At 39.2% G+C, this 16,898-nt stretch overlaps 1 protein-coding gene across 5 annotated transcripts in view; it reads left to right on the top strand.

The window, feature by feature from the left end:
• The window catches only part of ARHGAP32 (Rho GTPase activating protein 32), a 205,249-nt gene that overhangs the window by 138,133 nt on the left and 50,218 nt on the right, over nucleotides 1-16,898 (top strand). For all 5 annotated transcript variants that reach the window (XM_027532620.1, XM_027532623.1, XM_027532618.1 and 2 more), the window contains one exon: nucleotides 9,463-9,544. In XM_027532620.1, coding sequence (XP_027388421.1) covers nucleotides 9,463-9,544 — 82 coding nt within the window. The remainder of the gene's footprint in view (nucleotides 1-9,462; nucleotides 9,545-16,898) is intronic.

Below are 16,898 nucleotides of genomic sequence, written 5' to 3' on the forward strand. Positions count from 1 at the left end.
GTGGAAATGTTTCCAGCTCCTTCAGGTAAATACCATGGAGTGCACTTGCTGTGTTGTATGGTGAGATCATGCTTAGGTTTGTAAGAAACCACCAAACTGTCTTTTAAAGTGGTTGTGCCGTTTTGCCTTCCCACCAGCTGCAGTGGTGATGCTGCTCTGCATTCTCATCTACATTTGATGGTTCTCAGCTGGTTTTTTTTTTTCAATCATTCTAATAGGTGTGTGATGGTATTTATTGCATTGTTGTCTGAATTTGCAAATAAAGTCAGTCCAAGGAATGGCATTTACTGATACAGATAAGGGTGTTGTACTGCTGTCTTCATTTCTCTGTTACTAATAACTCCTTCTACTCTCTCTTCACCTCTGATTCTCAAACTTTACTTGGTGAGCTTATGATGTGTTGCATAGGGAACGTGTTAAAACGTAAAATCCTGTGACATAAACCCCCAGCTTCTGTCTCAGTGATTGTGGAATAGGATTAAGAGACAGTCTTATCCATGTGATTCTGGCCCTGGTGTTCCTTAGACCACTCTGCTGGAAGCAGTGCTTACTCTGAGCTGTAGGTAAAGTTTGCCAATCAGCTGGTGGTTGATAAAGATCAACATTTTGCCAAGTTCTAGTCTTTATATTGTTTTATCCTAGACCATGATTTAGCTGTGGGAACAGAAGGATTAGTTCATCCATGTTTCTAAATTATACTGTGACTGTGTTTCTTTTCTTAAACTTCTAGGAGTAGGAAGTGTGAAATTATATTAACTATAGTAATTTGAAATTCTGAAATCTTTTACTTGTCTTCTAAAGAGTATATTGAGCCTTTTACCTTTGTTTTCTGAGGAGTTTCATCATATAATGTGTATTTCAGAAAGGGGGGGAAAAAAAACCTCTTTGCTTTTTCTTTCTTGTTAAAAATACATGGCCTTTTTGTGTCTGTTTGTGGACTGTGGTTGGAAATGTGAGGTGAGGTGTCTGGAAGGTCTTTTTTCCCTTACATAACAGGCATATTACAAATGTAAAGTGTTAATGTCTGAGGATTATTTGTTTAGTGCCATGTTCCTCAGAATTTTATCTGAGAGCCATAAGTATCAGAATGACCCGAGAAACATGTTAAAACCGTATACAACTGATCTCTGGAGATGGGGGACAGAAATCTGAATTTCATCAGATTCCTCAGATGATTATTAAGTATAAAATGTGGGAACCACTGACTCAGCCTCCCTGTGTTTATCCTGTGCAGATAGAGAAAGAATTAAAACACTGCTTAGTGAGTGTTCTCCTTTCCCCCAGAAAACCTCCTAAGACGTATTTGGGATGCAGTCAGTCTAATGGATAAAATACCACTTCTGGGGTGACAGAATCCGATTCAGTCACCTTCTCTCGGTTCTCCGCAAGATGGTCAAGGGTCACTGGATTTATTTTCCTAGTTATCCCAGCCTGTCCTGTGAGGTTTCCATGCCCAAACGGCAGACAAGCAGCTCTTCAGCAATAAGCATCCTCTTACCTCGGGAGTTTAACATGGTTCCAGAAACTTTCAGAAAAACCTTCTTTATCCCACAGGGAAGATGTTTGGAAACCTTGGCTCTTGCAGTAAGTAGTTTAATAGAGGAAGACAGTTCACCCACTTATTTATATGAAGACCATCATTTTATGTGCAGAATTCAAAGCTACACCCTTTTCATTACTCAAAATTAAGTAGAGCAAAATATTTCCTTTCCAGTTAAGTAATAGGAAAATTACATAATTTCTCATGTGTAGTGTTCACAGGATGCCAAGGGAAGGGGGGTCAGAGTGTGGTGCTGCAAATTCAAGGCCTTGTCACACTTCCTGGTCCTCTTCTGTGTGCTTCCTGTTAATTCTCACACTTCAAAGAAGGTACTTTTACCTCTCTTACTGACAAAGAAACTAAAGCGGAAGAGGACTGAACCACTGCTCTGTTACTATTTCGCTGTTTAGTGTCAGAGTTTAGGTAGAAACTTAGGTATTCTGGGCAAAGAACAGATCATAGTAGTGTTTCGGTGAACCAGTAGTGGCTTCTACTTGTCTACACGTGTGAATCATAGAGTCCTAAAGTAGAAAAAAACGGCAGAGGACCACCTGGTCCTAAACTGTCACCTTGTAATTAAATCAAAGGAATTTGGAAAGATGGTTTTGATTCACAAAGACAGTAAGTCAGTGATATAGCCAGAACATGAGCTTGGTGAGTTCCAATTTTATATTTCTCCCCCTTAGATCACAAAACATATGTAAATTTTCTGTCTTTATTTTTCTTACTAGTGCCATTAGCAGCTGCCATTAATGTTAAAGAGAAACTAGTTTCTAGATAGCCTTTTGTTAATTTATAACATCAGAATATGTCCTACCAAATGATTCTTAAACATTCAGTTTCATGGAAACTACTGAAAAAATGGCTTACAGAAGTAGTTCTTAGCATCATCAAACCCTACACCCATTTGTTATGATAAATAATTTCTAAAAGCCTTCCTTAGAATTTAGAAATGAAATTTACAAATGACATAACAAGATATAAACACAATTTCAAAAACTATATAATTTTTCATATATAAAAGAAATAAAAGTGAGTTGCATACTTGAAATACACAGTTGTGTATACTAGGGACAACTTCATGGAAGTCTTGTTACTTCAAATGTAGTGTGCAGACCAGTAGCATTAACCTCAATCACAAAATAGAATAAAACTTACTTGTAATAGCATCAAAACTATGAATTACTTCGGGATGTATCAGAAGAAAGATACAAACGATCTGTGTACTGAAAACTACAAGGCATTTCTGAGATAAAGAATATTTTAAAAACGAGAGATATACACCCTGTATATAGGTTGGAAGGCTTTATATTGTTAAAATGTCATCTCAAATTGATCCCAGTCAAAATCCCAGCAGGTTTTTTGTAGAAATCAATACACGGATTTAACAATTCATATGGAAATACAAAGGACCTAAAAAAGAACAGCCAAAACAAATTTGAAAAAGAAGAGCAAAGTTGGAGAACTAACACTAATTGATTTGAAGACTTAACTGTAAAACTGCAGTAACAAGAGAGTATGGCATTTGGGGAGAGATGGACAAGTCGATCAACAGGACAGACAGAGTCAGAAGTAGACCTACACATTCATGGATGCTTGTTTTCAACAGAGGTTCAATGTCCGTTCAGTGAAGAAAACATGATCTGTTTTACAAATGATGTTGGAACAGTTGGGTATCCATCAGTTCAGTTCAGTTGCTCAGTCATGTCTGACTCTTGGCGACCCCATGAATCACAGCACGCCAGGGCTCCCTGTCTATCACCAACTCCCAGAGTTCACTCAAACTCATGTCCATCGAGTCAGTGATGCCATCCAGCCATCTCATCCTCCATCGTGCCCTTCTCCTCCTGCCCCCAATCCCTCCCAGCCTCAGGGTCTTTTCCAATGAGTCAACTCTTCACATGAGGTGGCCAAAGTATTGGAGTTTCAGCTTCAGCATCAGTCCTTCCAATGAACACCCAGGACTGATCTCCTTTAGGATGGACTGGTTGGATCTCCTTGCAGTCCAAGGGACTCTCAAGAGTCCTCCAACACCACAATTCAAAAGCATCAATTCTTCGGCACTCAGCTTTATCCATATACCTTCATAAATCCTTTTATTTATTTCTTGTGCCATCTGCACATATTAACACAAAATAGGTCATGTACCCAAAATGTAAATCTTAAACTAAAAACCTTCTAAAAGAAAACATAGGAGAAACTTTTGTGACTTTGGATTTGGCAAAGATTTCTTAGATGTATTATCAGAACAATTCATAAAATAATAAATTTCATCAAAATTTAACACTGCTGCTCTTTGAAAGGCTTTATTTTTAAGACGATAAAAAGACACATTACAAAGTGGGAAAAAATATTTGCAGTGATTATATCTGATCAAGTACTTGTATCCACAACATATAAAGAACTCTCAAAATTCAACATGAAAACAGAACTCAATTTTTAAAAAATAGCAAATATGGGAACAATTAACAAAGATACATGACAAATAAACCTGTCAAGAGATGTTTAACCGCAGTGATCATTAGAGAAATGCAATTAAAATAACAATGAGGCCTTGCTATGTACTTATTAGAGCGGCAAGGATGTGGAGGAATTGGAACACTGAGACAGTTGGAGGCAATGTAAGATGCTCCAACCAATTGGAAAACAGTTTGTCAGTGTTTTAAACATATACCAATGGCAAGATCCAGCCATTCCACTCCTAGGTGTTTATCCAAGAGAACAGAAGGTCTGCCTTCATACAGAAACTCACATGACAGTTCATAACAACTATATACGTAATGGCCCCAAGTTGGAAGCAGCCCAGTTATCTCATCAGCAAGAGATCAATGAATAAACACACGTGGCATTTACACAATAGAATATTACTAAGCAATAGAAAGGAAGAATTAGTGATAAATACGACAACATGACGATCCTCAAAATAATTAACGCTGAATGAAAGAAAACCAACAACAAAGAGTACATTCTGCATGACTCTATTCATATAAAAGTGTAGGAACTGCAAAGTGATGTGTAGTGTTAGAAACTTTGTTGCCTGTTGAGCAGGGGTAAGGGCTGCTAAGGAGAGGGAGAAATTACAGAGAGTTACAAGGAAACTCTGGAGGTTGATAAATATATTCATAATTTTGAGCGTGGATACAGTTTTATGGGTGTCAACTCATCAAAATGTACATTTTAAATGTGCACAGCTTGTTTGTCAGTTATACCTCAGTAAAAGTGGGAAAGAACTGCAGAAGCATCTGTCTTAACTTTTCTTGTGTCTAATCCTCTGACAGTTTCCATCTCTTCTGCCTCTGTGCCTCTTACATCCATATACTCTTCTTTCTTCTTCATGCCAGACTGGCTCAGGGGAAAACTACCAGACTGAAGGTTCTCTTTCCCTCCTTTAAGCCCATCCCTCAGCCTTGTCTTTTTCTTTTTTTTTTCTGTTAGTATATTTTTATTAGCTACTCCTCTACCCTTATGGATGCTGGATGCTCATCTTTTCTTTTCCTTCCCTCTTCTTCCTAGAGTGGAAATTCATCTTGACTCCTGCCAAGTCTACTGAATTCCTCTCACCTTTCTCAGCCATTTAAATTAGAGCCTTAGAAAATGCTACTTTTACAGAAAGAATAGTACAGGAAACAGAACAATATAATTCATAGATCATATTGTTGTAATTCCAGTCATTTTTAACATTGAGCATTTTGAGTTTATTAGAATTAATTTATATTTGGTAAAATATCGGCTTAAGTATGCACTACACTTTGTCAGGCCTCCTCACTGTGACCCATCCTTCTTGGATGGTCCTGCATGGCATGGTTAATAGCTTCATTGACTTACACAAGCCCCTTTGCCATAACAAGACTGTGAGCCATGAAGTGGCAGAAAATTTAAAATGTTCATTAGCTGTAATTTTAGGGTTAGTTATGTGTATATTTTCAATGGAACACAGTTTCATTTTTTTATGGTTGAAATTTTATAAGAAAATAGAATCTATTGCTTTTCACAAGTACACAGAATTAGGCAGTTAAGATAACTGTCTTACTTAAAAGAGCTACAGTTAGAAGTGCTTTTGGCTTCAAGAAACAAAAGCAAACAGAAAAAGTATCATTGCTGCAGTTGAGTCAGCAGCTTAATGAAGCTAGGCAGAATTATCTAAGCTTCTCTTGGCCTTTTTTTAGGGGTCAGATGATTGCTACTGCTGATCCATTCCCAACACCTGGGTATACAGCAGAAGGAAAGAGAACAGCATAGTGACACGTTTTCATGTGACACATTTTCCCTTCTGCCATGGCTACACCCTGAATGCAAGGAATCTGGAAAACTGAGTGTTTAGTTCAGCTGCTGCTGCTGCTAAGTCGCTTCAGTTGTGTCCGACTCTGTGCGACCCCAGAGACGGCAGCACAGCAGGTTCCCCCATCCCTGGGATTCTCCAGGCAAGAACACTGGAGTGGGTTGCCATTTCCTTCTCCAATGCATGAAAGTGAAGAGTGAAAGTGAAGTCGCTCAGTCGTGTCTGACTCCTAGTGACCCCATGGACTGCAGCCTACCAGGCTCCTCCGTCCATGGGATTTTCCAGGCAAGAGTACTGGAGTGGGGTGCCATTGCCTTCTCCATTAGTTCAGCTATCATTTAGTAATATTGCACTTTATACTAAAGGGAGATAGGCGAGCAGAGATGGGAATTAGATGTTGGGTGAACCTCCCATGGACCTACCTCTGCATAATACACAGTAGCTCTCCCCCCATATACCTGGACCTAATGGACAGGGAGGCCTGGTGTGCTGCGTTTCATGGAGTCGCAAAGAATCGGACACAACTGAGCGACTGAACTGAAATGAATGCCTTGAGACATTTAAAAGGTGAAAGTGTAACTGCTGCCGCTGCTGCTAAGTCGCTTCAGTCGTGTCCGACTCTGTGCGACCCCATAGACGTCAGCCCACCAGGCTCCCCCGTCCCTGGGATTCTCCAGGCATGAACACTGGAGTGGGTTGCCATTTCCCTCTCCAATGCATGAAAGTGAAAAAATAAAGTGAAGTCGCTCAGTCGTGTCCGACTCCCAGCGACCCCATGGACTGCAGCCCACCAGGCCCTTCTGTCCATGGGATTTTCCAGGCAAGAGTACTGGAGTGGGGTGCCATTGCCTTCTCCGGAAAGTGTAACTAGTATGTACCAATTTCATATAGTTCCTTTAAGAAGGTCATTAAGCTTTGTTGAGTCTTATGAACAAATAATGGCAAGCTATTTTTATTTGCTGACAGATATTTGAGTTTAGAAACTAGGCTAGGTGCTTTTACACAGATTATTCAGGTAGCTAATGATGTCCCATTTTTATGAATTAAGAAACAGATGTTAAGCAATTTGCTATAGATCACAGAGCCTAGAAATAAGTGATCTTTTCTCTATAGCGAATTGCAGAAAATATTTATAAATGGAAATGAATTAGAATTTTATGGAAAGAATGCTATTTGATAGTGAGGAAACTTAGGTACATACAGGCAAAAGGTCGGTCAGTCAGTCGGTTCAGTCGCTCAGTCGTGTCCGACTCTTTGCGACCCCATGAATTGCAGCATGCCAGGCCTCCCTGTCCATCACCAACTCCCAGAGTTCACTCAGACTCATGCCCATCGAGTCGGTGATGCCATCCAACCATCTCATCCTCTGTCGTCCCCTTCTCCTCTTGCCCCCAATCCCTCCCAACACCAGAGTTTTTTCCAATGAGTCAACTCTTCGCATGAGGTGGCCAAAGTACTGGAGTTTCAGCTTTAGCATCATTCCTTCCAAAGAAATCCCAGGGCTGATATCCTTCAGAATGGACTGGTTAGATCTCCTTGCAGTCCAAGGGACTCTCAAGAGTCTTCTCCAACACCACAGTTCAAAGGCATCAATTCTTCTGTGCTCAGCTTTCTTCACAGTCCAACTCTCACATCCATACATGACTACTGGAAAAACCATAGCCTTGACTAGACGGACCTTTGTTGGCAAGTAATGTCTCTGCTTTTGAATATGCTATCTAGGTTGGTCATAACTTTCCTTCCAAGGAGTAAGCATCTTTTAATTTCAGGCAAAAGGTTGTAGGTATTATATGTCACATCCATACATTGGAGGAGCCACAACCCTCTAGGTCTTCTAGTGGCCCACATACTAAGATGATAAAGAATAGATAATGTTGCACAAGTGCTTACTACATTCGTTTTGCTTATATTCATCTGTTTAATCCTCATAACAAACCTTATGAGTTAGGCACAATATCATTATGTTTAGAGGAAAAAACTGAAACATGGAGCCTAAGTTATAAACCCAGCCTAGTAAGGGGCAGGCCTAGGATAGAACCCGGGCCCTCTTAATCCTGGGCCAGGTGCATGCTCAGTTGCTTAAGTCATGTCCAACTCCTTGTGACCCCGTGGACTGTAGCCCACCAGACTTCTCTGTCCATGGGATTCTCCAGGCAAGAATACTGCAGTGGGTTGCCATGCCCTCCTCCAGGGGATCTTCCTGACCCAGGGATTTGAACCCATATCTCCTGCATTGCAGGTGGACTCTTTACCTGCTGAGCCACCTGGGAAGCCCCAATCCTGGGGGTACACTTAACCATAAGTGATTCTCTTAGAAGTGATTTGTGTAAGAGAGCATGAGAAGGATTTTTCAAGTTGATTCTCATCTGGTTCTAACCAATCTTGGAAGAATTTCGACTTGTTGATTAGTTAAATAGGAAGTTGAGTAAAATATGGAATAGAATTTCACCAATAAAACAAATACTTATAGCATCATTTTAGAAGGTGTGCATATAGGAACTTTAAGATCCAAATTCAAATCTTTCAAACAAGCTGATAGTTTATTAATAAGCCCTTTTCAATTCATGATAACTGGTTACATCTTCATAATTTTAAGAGCTAACGTAGAATATCGATCAAGAAATTGAAGTAAGAATGCAGCAAATTAGTATGTGAAATACTCCCACACAGATGAAAATTATACAGCTCAGACCTTCACGATGAGTCAGGCTCTTGGAAGGCTGTTCCTTTCTTCCCCAGAGTCTGTCAACAGAGGGATGTACAAAGTGATGTAGTTTTCTTGTTTCAGCTTTAACATCTGCTGCTTGGCAGCCCAATCATATTCCTATCTAAGAAAACATCTATAAATATTGGTAAAATTTTCCTTTTTACTTTTGTTTCCCGGATCTTCGTGTCTGTATTCGTTCTGCTGGCTATGCAGTATCTCTGGGTGATCTGGAGCTCAGTATTTTCCTAGCACAGCTCCTTGGGGGTCTTCCTCACACCACAAGCAATTTGCTACCAGGTCAGTTTGGTGTGCTTTTTCAAAGCCGAGATTAGTTGTTTTCCTCTCTTGCTTCCCCACTTATCCACACACTTCTGACTCTATGAAGAATGAATACCAGGATTTTAAGTGAGTAATGGTTTCATCAGGTTACTTTAGTCTTGTCATTTTTCACAGAACCTATGAGAGAATGAAGAAAAAATACACAAAAACGTTGAATGTGGTTTAGTATTGCTTAAAAAAAAATCATAGAGAAGTTAGTAAATATGAAAGTGGGCAGTAGAAGTGTTCACACAACTGGATTGAAATTTCAGCAAAGTAAATTATTAACAGGTATAAATTATACCTCTTGCCATGCTTAGCTTGGTATCAGACTAAATATTTTAATTGGAGTAAAAGAAGTTTGGGAAATTAAAAGCTAAAACTAGAAAAGAAGACTTAGACTTTCAGGCAAATAAAACACATGACTCTATATACTCATAGCAACAGATTGTTTTATTATTTGTTTGTATAATTGGCATCATCAGTGATTTAGAGTCTTGGGATAGCAGAATCGCTGGGAGGGGCTGTGGAGCACATTACTGGAATTGAATTGGCAATGCTCACACACTGGTCTGTTCCCTGGTTTAGAATCCTCTCTTTGCTGCCTTTCTTCTTTAGGTGGGACTCTTCCCTGGACACTGTGTTGAGTTAATTAATCAGAAAGTTCCCCAGTCAGTGACCAACTCAGTGCCAAAACCAGGTGAGTACTCTTTCTCATTAGTGTGGTCATTTACCCACTGCTTAAAGATCCAGATTTTCTCTTCCAGTCAGGCACGCAGCTTGTTTAGCTGTTGTGTTCGTTGTCATAATATGCATTCTTAATTTTAATGTGGTTTTTTATTTTTAGTGTATTCTTTTTTCTCTGTTGATGATTTCACAAAGGCTTACATGCATTCAAAATTTTAGGCAATTTTAAGAACTGTTTGCTCCATTAAGCTTTGTCATTATTTGCTTTTGCAATTATATAGTAGGAGTGTAGCTAATTAATGAGCAAAATGATAAAAGAATTCAGGACCTGACATGGAGATAATATGATTAGCTGAAAATTAATAAATAAAGGGAATGTACATCTTATCAGTGCCTGTGAACATCCAAACTATTTTAAACAGCATTTCTTATTACTTATATAATATATTTACAGTGCTGCATAAGTGTGTGGAATATCGTACAGATATGTAAAGCAATGTGTTACAGGGAGTAAAAATCAAAACAGTGGAAATTCTGTTTTTATTGGGATGACTTAATCTGGACAAATTTTACAGAATACTTCATTAGGAACTTTTTAATGTGATGTAAATTTTTGGAAAGAAAATAAAAAAAGAATAAAGATTTTAGAAGGAGAAGGAAGTGATCAAATGGATTTCTCCTTCTGCCCTACTCTCCCCTCATCCTGGGATTCTCAGTCTCTTTTCAAGGCATTTTTATCCTCTATTAAATCCCCCTTCTTTGGACAAGCTTGTTAAGCATAAAACAACTTTGTCAGAGAGAACTTACGTATTTGTTAGTGGTTGTGATGGCTGTAGTTTTCTTTTTGAAATGTCACATCAGTAACTTGAAAAAATAATCCTGTGCCCACTAGCAGACACTGCTCCCCCTCTCCCTTGCCCCAGATCTAAGCAACTGCTAATCTACTTTCTGTCTCTAGAGTTCTCTGAGCTAGACCTTTCACACAAATGAAATGAATCATGCAATATGTAGTCTTGTTGTAACTGGCTTTCTTCACTTAGCATAATGTTTTCAAGGTTCATCCATATATCAGTGCTTTATTCTCTCTTATGGCTAAATAGTAGTGCATTGTATGGATATACAGTATTTATTTTATCCATTCACTTTGGGTTTCCATTTTGGGTTATTATGAATAATACAATAATTAGTGTTCAAGTTTTGGTATAGATATATGTTTTCATTTCTTGAGTATGTATGTAGCAGTAGAATTGCTGGGTCATATGATAACTCTTATGTTCAACCTCTGGAGGAACCGCCAAACTGGTTTACCTTTGTAAACCAGCTGCACTGTTTTACACTTCCACCAGCAGTGTATATGAGAATTCAACTTGTTTTCCTTGTTACTGTATTTTTGGTTGTTGTTGTCTTAGTGGGTATTAAGTGATACATCTTTATGGTTTTGCTATACATTTCCCTGGTGGCTAATAATGTTGAACATGTGTTTACTTATTACCCATTTTTGTATCTTTGGAGAAATGTTCAGACCTTTGTCTATTTTTTAATTTGGTTGTCTTTTTACCACTGGGTCATGTTATACCTTCCACATACAAGTCCTTTATCAGATAATGTGATTTGCAGACATGCTGCTGCTACTGCTGGTAAGTCACGTCAGTCGTGTCCAACTCTGTGTGACTCCATAGACAGCAGCCCACCAGGCTCCGCCGTCCCTGGAATTCTCCAGGCAAGAACACTGGAGTGGGTTGCCATTTCCTTTTCTAATGCATGAAAGTGAAAAGTGAAAATGAAGTCGCTCAGTCGTGTCTGACTCTTCAAGACCCTATGGACTGTAACCCACCAGGCTCCTCAGTCCATGGGATTTTCCAGGCAGGAGTACTGGAGTGGGGTGCCATTGCCTTCTGTGGATTTGCAGACATACGTTTCCTCAAATTCTGTGTTTTGTCTTTCACTTTCTTGATGACATCTGTTGAAGCATAAATATTTTTAATTTTTATGAAGTTCAATTAATTTTTTCTTTTCTCACTTATGCTTTTGATGTCTTATCTAAGAAGGCATTGTTTAGCCCAAGGTCAATATTTACTTCTGTATTTTCTTCTAAGAAGTTTATAGTTTTAGATCTTCCTTTTTAGCCTACTACCCATTTGAGCTATTCCAAATCCCGAAAGATGATGCTGTGAAAGTGCTGCACTCAATATGCCAGCAAATTTGGAAAACTCAGCAGTGGCCACAGGACTAGAAAAGGTCAGTTTTCATTCCAGTCCCAAAGAAAGGCAATGCCAAAGAATGCTCAAACTACCACACCACTGCACTCATCTCACATGCTAGTAAAGTAATGCTCAAAATTCTCCAAGCCAGGCTTCAGCAGTATGTGAACCGTGAACTTCCTGATGTTCAAGGTTTTAGAAAAGGCAGAGGAACCAGAGATCAAATTGCCAACATCCACTGGATCATGGAAAAAGCAAGAGAGTTCCAGAAAAACATCTATTTCTGCTTTATTGACTATGCCAAAGCCTTTGACTGTGTGGATCACAATAAACTGTGGGAAATTCTGAAAGAGATGGGAATACCAGACCACCTGATCTGCCTCTTGAGAAATTTGTATGCAGGTCAGGAAGCAACAGTTAGAACTGGACATGGAACAACAGACTGGTTCCAAATAGGAAAAGGAGTACGTCAAGGCTGTATATTGTCACCCTGCTTATTTAACTTCTATGCAGAGTACATCATGAGAAACGCTGGACTGGAAGAAACACAAGCTGGAATCAAGATTGCCGGGAGAAATATCAATCACCTCAGATATGCAGATGACACCACCCTTATGGCAGAAAGTGAAGAGGAATTCAAAAGCCTCTTGATGAAAGTGAAAGACGAGAGTGAAAAAGTTGGCTTAAAGCTCAACATTCAGAAAACGAAGATCATGGTATCCAGTCCCATCACTTCATGGGAAATAGATGTGGAAACAGTGTCAGACTTTATTTTTCTGGGCTCCAAAATCACTGCAGATGATGACTGCAGCCATGAAATTAAAAGATGCTTACTCCTTGGAAGGAAAGTTATGACCAACCTAGATAGCATATTCAAAAGCAGAGACATTACTTTGCCAACAAAGGTCCGTCTAGTCAAAACTATGGTTTTTCCTGTGGTCATGTATGGATGTGAGAGTTGGACTGTGAAGAAGGCTGAGCGCCAAAGAATTGATGCTTTTGAACTGTGGTGTTGGAGAAGACTCTTGAGAGTCCCTTGGACTGCAAGGAGATCTAACTAGTCCATTCTGAAGGAGATCAGCCCTGGGATTTCTTTGGAAGGAATGATGCTAAAGCTGAAACTCCAGTACTTTGGCCACCTCATGCGGAGAGTTGACTCATTGGAAAAGACTCTGATGCTGGGAGGGATTGGGGGCAGGAGGAGAAGGGGACGACAGAGGATGAAATGGCTGGATGGCATCATTGACTCGATGGACATGAGTCTCAGTGAACTCCGGGAGTTGGTGTTGGACAGGGAGGCCTGGCGTGCTGCAATTCATGGGGTCGCAAAGAGTCAGACACGACTGAGCGACTGATCTGATCTGACCCATTTTGAGTTAATTTTTGTGTATGTTTTTGAGGTCCAAGTCCATTGGATATCCAATTATCTGAGCATGATTTGTTGAAAAGGTTATTTCTTCCCTATTTAATTGACTTGACTCCCCTGTAGAAAGTCAGTTGACCTTAGATCCATGAATTTATTTCTACATTTTCTGTTCTGTTCCATTGATATATATGTCTGTTCTTATTCCAGTACCACCCTGTCTTGATTACCATTGCTTAGTAGTAAATTTTGCAATTGGGAGGTCCTCCAATTTTATTCTTTTTCAGGATTGATTTGGTTTTTCCAGGTGCCTTGCAATTCCACATGAATTTTAGAATCATCTTGTTAGTTCTAAAAGAAGATGGTTGGGATTCTGATAGGGATTTACTGAATCTACAAATCAATTTGGAAAGTATTACCTTCCGGCCAGTATTTAAGTCTTTTGGTCCTTGAACATGGGATTTTTTTCCCATTTGATTAGATCCTTCATGTCATTCAACTTTTTGTACTTTTTTTTTTAAGTTCTGCATATGTGTTGTTAAATTTATTTTTATTCTTTTGATGCTTTTGTAAATGGAGTTGTTTTCTTAGTTTCATTTTCTTATTGTTCATTGCAAGTGCATAGAAATACAATTAATTTTGTATGTTAATCTTGTATCCTGAGACTTGAAACATTTATGAGTTCTGATAGGTTGTTGGTATATTCTATATATAAGATCATGTCATTTGTGAATAGACATGTTTACTTCTTCTTTCCAATATGGATGTTTTTTATGTCTTACTCTTGCCCAGTTGCCCTGGCTGTGTTACAGTGTTGAAGTTTTGAGACTAGGCATCCTTGTCTTACTTTTGATCTTTTAAGAGAAGTCATCTAATTGTATGTTGTTATGTAAAAACTTTTAACTGTGCGGTTTTCATAGATGCCCTTTGTCAGGTTGACAAAGTACCCTTCAGTTCCTAGTTTGTTGAATGATTTTATCACAAAAAGGTGTTGGATTTTCTCAGATGTCTTTTTTAATGTAAGTTTTATTTTTGGCTGTGCTGGGTCTTCGTTGCAGCGTGCGCTCTTCTCTCGTGATATGTGGGCTTCTTGTTGCGGTGGGTTTTTGCAGCATGGGCTCTGGGGCGTGCGGACTTCAGTAGTTGCGGCTCCCAGGCTCTCGAGCACAGGCTCAACAGCTGTGGCACATGGGCTTAGTTGCTCCATGGCCTGTGGGATCTTCCCAGACTGGGGATTGGACCCATGTCTCTGGCATTGGCAGATGGACTCTTCACCACTGACCCACCAGGGAAGCCCTGTCTGATACTTTTTATCCATCTGAGATGATCATGAGTTTTTGTGGTCACTGCTTTAAAGTTATCAGAATTCTATATCAAAAATTTACTGTTATTTCTTGTATATTATTTTCATGTATTTCTGCTATATAAACTATGTAACTTTTATTAATTATAAAGTCTTATCTTTGATCATGTTACCTCAGATATGCTGTGAACTGTTTTTAAAAATTAGCTTAATATTGGTATTATATCAAATATTTTCTCATGTTCTGAATATGAAAGTGTATTTCTAATAGTGATAACCTCCAGCACTTTTAAAACTTGAGAAAGTTAATCAGTTATTGACAGTTCTGGAAAATGGGTTTCTATGAATAGACCTGTATGGCATTGTTAATTCTAGATTAGTAGTGATGTATAATGACAGCACACCTTCAAAAGCTAATATTTAACTTTGATGGGCAACATTGCAGGGTTGGCATAGGGAAATGTGCATTCTTAATACATTTTGAAAAGGATAATGTGAGTTCTATCAGCCTCAGGCTTGTTTCACACTTTAAAACTGTCTTTGCCTTCAGTACAAATAACTTGAATGTTCTGTTTATTTTTAACATTGCCATCTGTCACTGTGAGATACCAGGTCTGAAAGATAGAGCTATAGTTTGAGACTGCAACTTAAAGCTCCCTGTATTATTGCACAACAAGGGCAGTAAAGAAAATTTTCCCTTTGGAACTCTTCTTAATGTTCTCAGTATGACCAATTATTTGTGTCTGTAAAAATAAAGTTAATGAATCACCATGTCCTGACCAAGTTAGCACGTATCCATGGTACCTTAAGGAAAAGGGCGTGTGTGGGGTGGGGAGGTGGGGCGGAGAGTTAAGAGGAAGAAAGGTAAACGCTTGTTCCAAAGAAACTGGCGTTTGTTCCGTCCCCACAGGTTCTGCTTTGACAGCTGATGAGGCTGAGGTGAGTGGGAGGAAGAGGAAGGAAGCGCATGAGGACTTCTGTGTGTGTCTCCTGCTTGGCATTTACTGAGCAGTTATTTACTGATGTCTTTCTTCAAGTTTTCAGTCTTCTCAGCTGTTGCCTCCGCAGATGTTTCTTCTGCGCACTTCTCTCCGCCTCCACCCCTTCCACATGTCACTCACCTCTCTGATGTTGGCTCACCGTCCTCTCTCCAGCTCACGTGCTTTCTGCTGACCTCTTCTCTCTGTGCAGCCTCTCTTAAGCCCATCTAATGAATTCTGCAGTTCTCGTAGCACGTATTTTCTTTCTAGGGTCAACATTTGGTCTTTATTAATTTCCATGGTTGAATCCCCCATCTTCCCACCTTATCCACCTTTTCTTCCAGAAAGAAAGAAAGAGCGAGTTTGGGGAGGGAAGGAGTGGGCAGAAGGTGGAGAAAGAGTGAAGAGAAAAGAAAAGTAAAGCTTACTTTACGGGCATGAACTTCTAAAAATGGAGGACTAGAGAATTTAGAAAAACCTCCCCTCTGAAAACAGAAAATCTGGACAGAAATGTAAAAACATAATATAGTCTCTTTGAAGCATTGGAGAGTTAATAAGGTACTGAACAGTTACTGAGCTAAGATGAAACAGAAGAAGGAAATCCAGAGAAGTGACCCAGTGTGTGGGGACCTGAGCCCTCAGGGTATCAGTTGATGGAGCAGAGAAAGTCCTGGTGCTCTCAGAACAACCCATGAAGCCCAATAGGGCCGAGTTGTTGATAATGCCCCAAGCTTTAAGTTAGGAGTTGTGTTGAAATTGACAACTGATTCTAAATCGATTCTAAAATTTGTATGGAAATGCAGAGCCCCAAATACCTAAGACAATTTGGAAGAACAAAATTAGTGGAAACTTTATATTATAGATATCAAGACTTACTATTAAAGCTTCACTGATTAAGATACTGAGGTTGATACAAGGATAGACAAATAGAATGGCGGTAAAGAACAGAGTCCAGGAACAAACGTGTACATATATTAATAGGTCCTTGGTTTACTCACTGTAGGAGCATTGTGAAAAGGACAGTCATTTCAGTAAATGGTGCTAGCTCTTGAAAATTATAGATCTGTATGTGAAAGGTGAAACAGCAAAACTCCTAGAAGAGAATACAGTGGAATATCTTCATGGGCTATTTTCATGATCTTGAAGTGAAGAAGTGAAGTGAAGTGAAGTTGCTCAGTCATGTCCAACTCTTTGCAATCCCATGGACTGTAGCCTCAGGCTCCTCCATCCATGGGATTTTCCAGGCAAGAATACTGGAGTGGGTTGCCATTTCCTTCTCCATCATGATCTTGGTTATACATAAAGCAGTAATCCTAACTGAAAAGCTTAATTATTAAACTTAAAGTTCAGAAAGTAAATTGTAATATACTATTAAGATAGTGAAAAGGGCAAATCACAAAATGATAAAGATATTTGCAGCACTCTTATCTGACCAAGGTCACATAACCAAAGTATGTAAAGAATCAGAAAAGGAGAGATAAACTGATTTTTTTTAATTGCATGAAAACTTGAACAACAGA

This window comes from Bos indicus x Bos taurus, chromosome 29 (genome assembly GCF_003369695.1).
Source record: "Bos indicus x Bos taurus breed Angus x Brahman F1 hybrid chromosome 29, Bos_hybrid_MaternalHap_v2.0, whole genome shotgun sequence".
Lineage (NCBI taxonomy): Eukaryota > Metazoa > Chordata > Mammalia > Artiodactyla > Bovidae > Bos > Bos indicus x Bos taurus.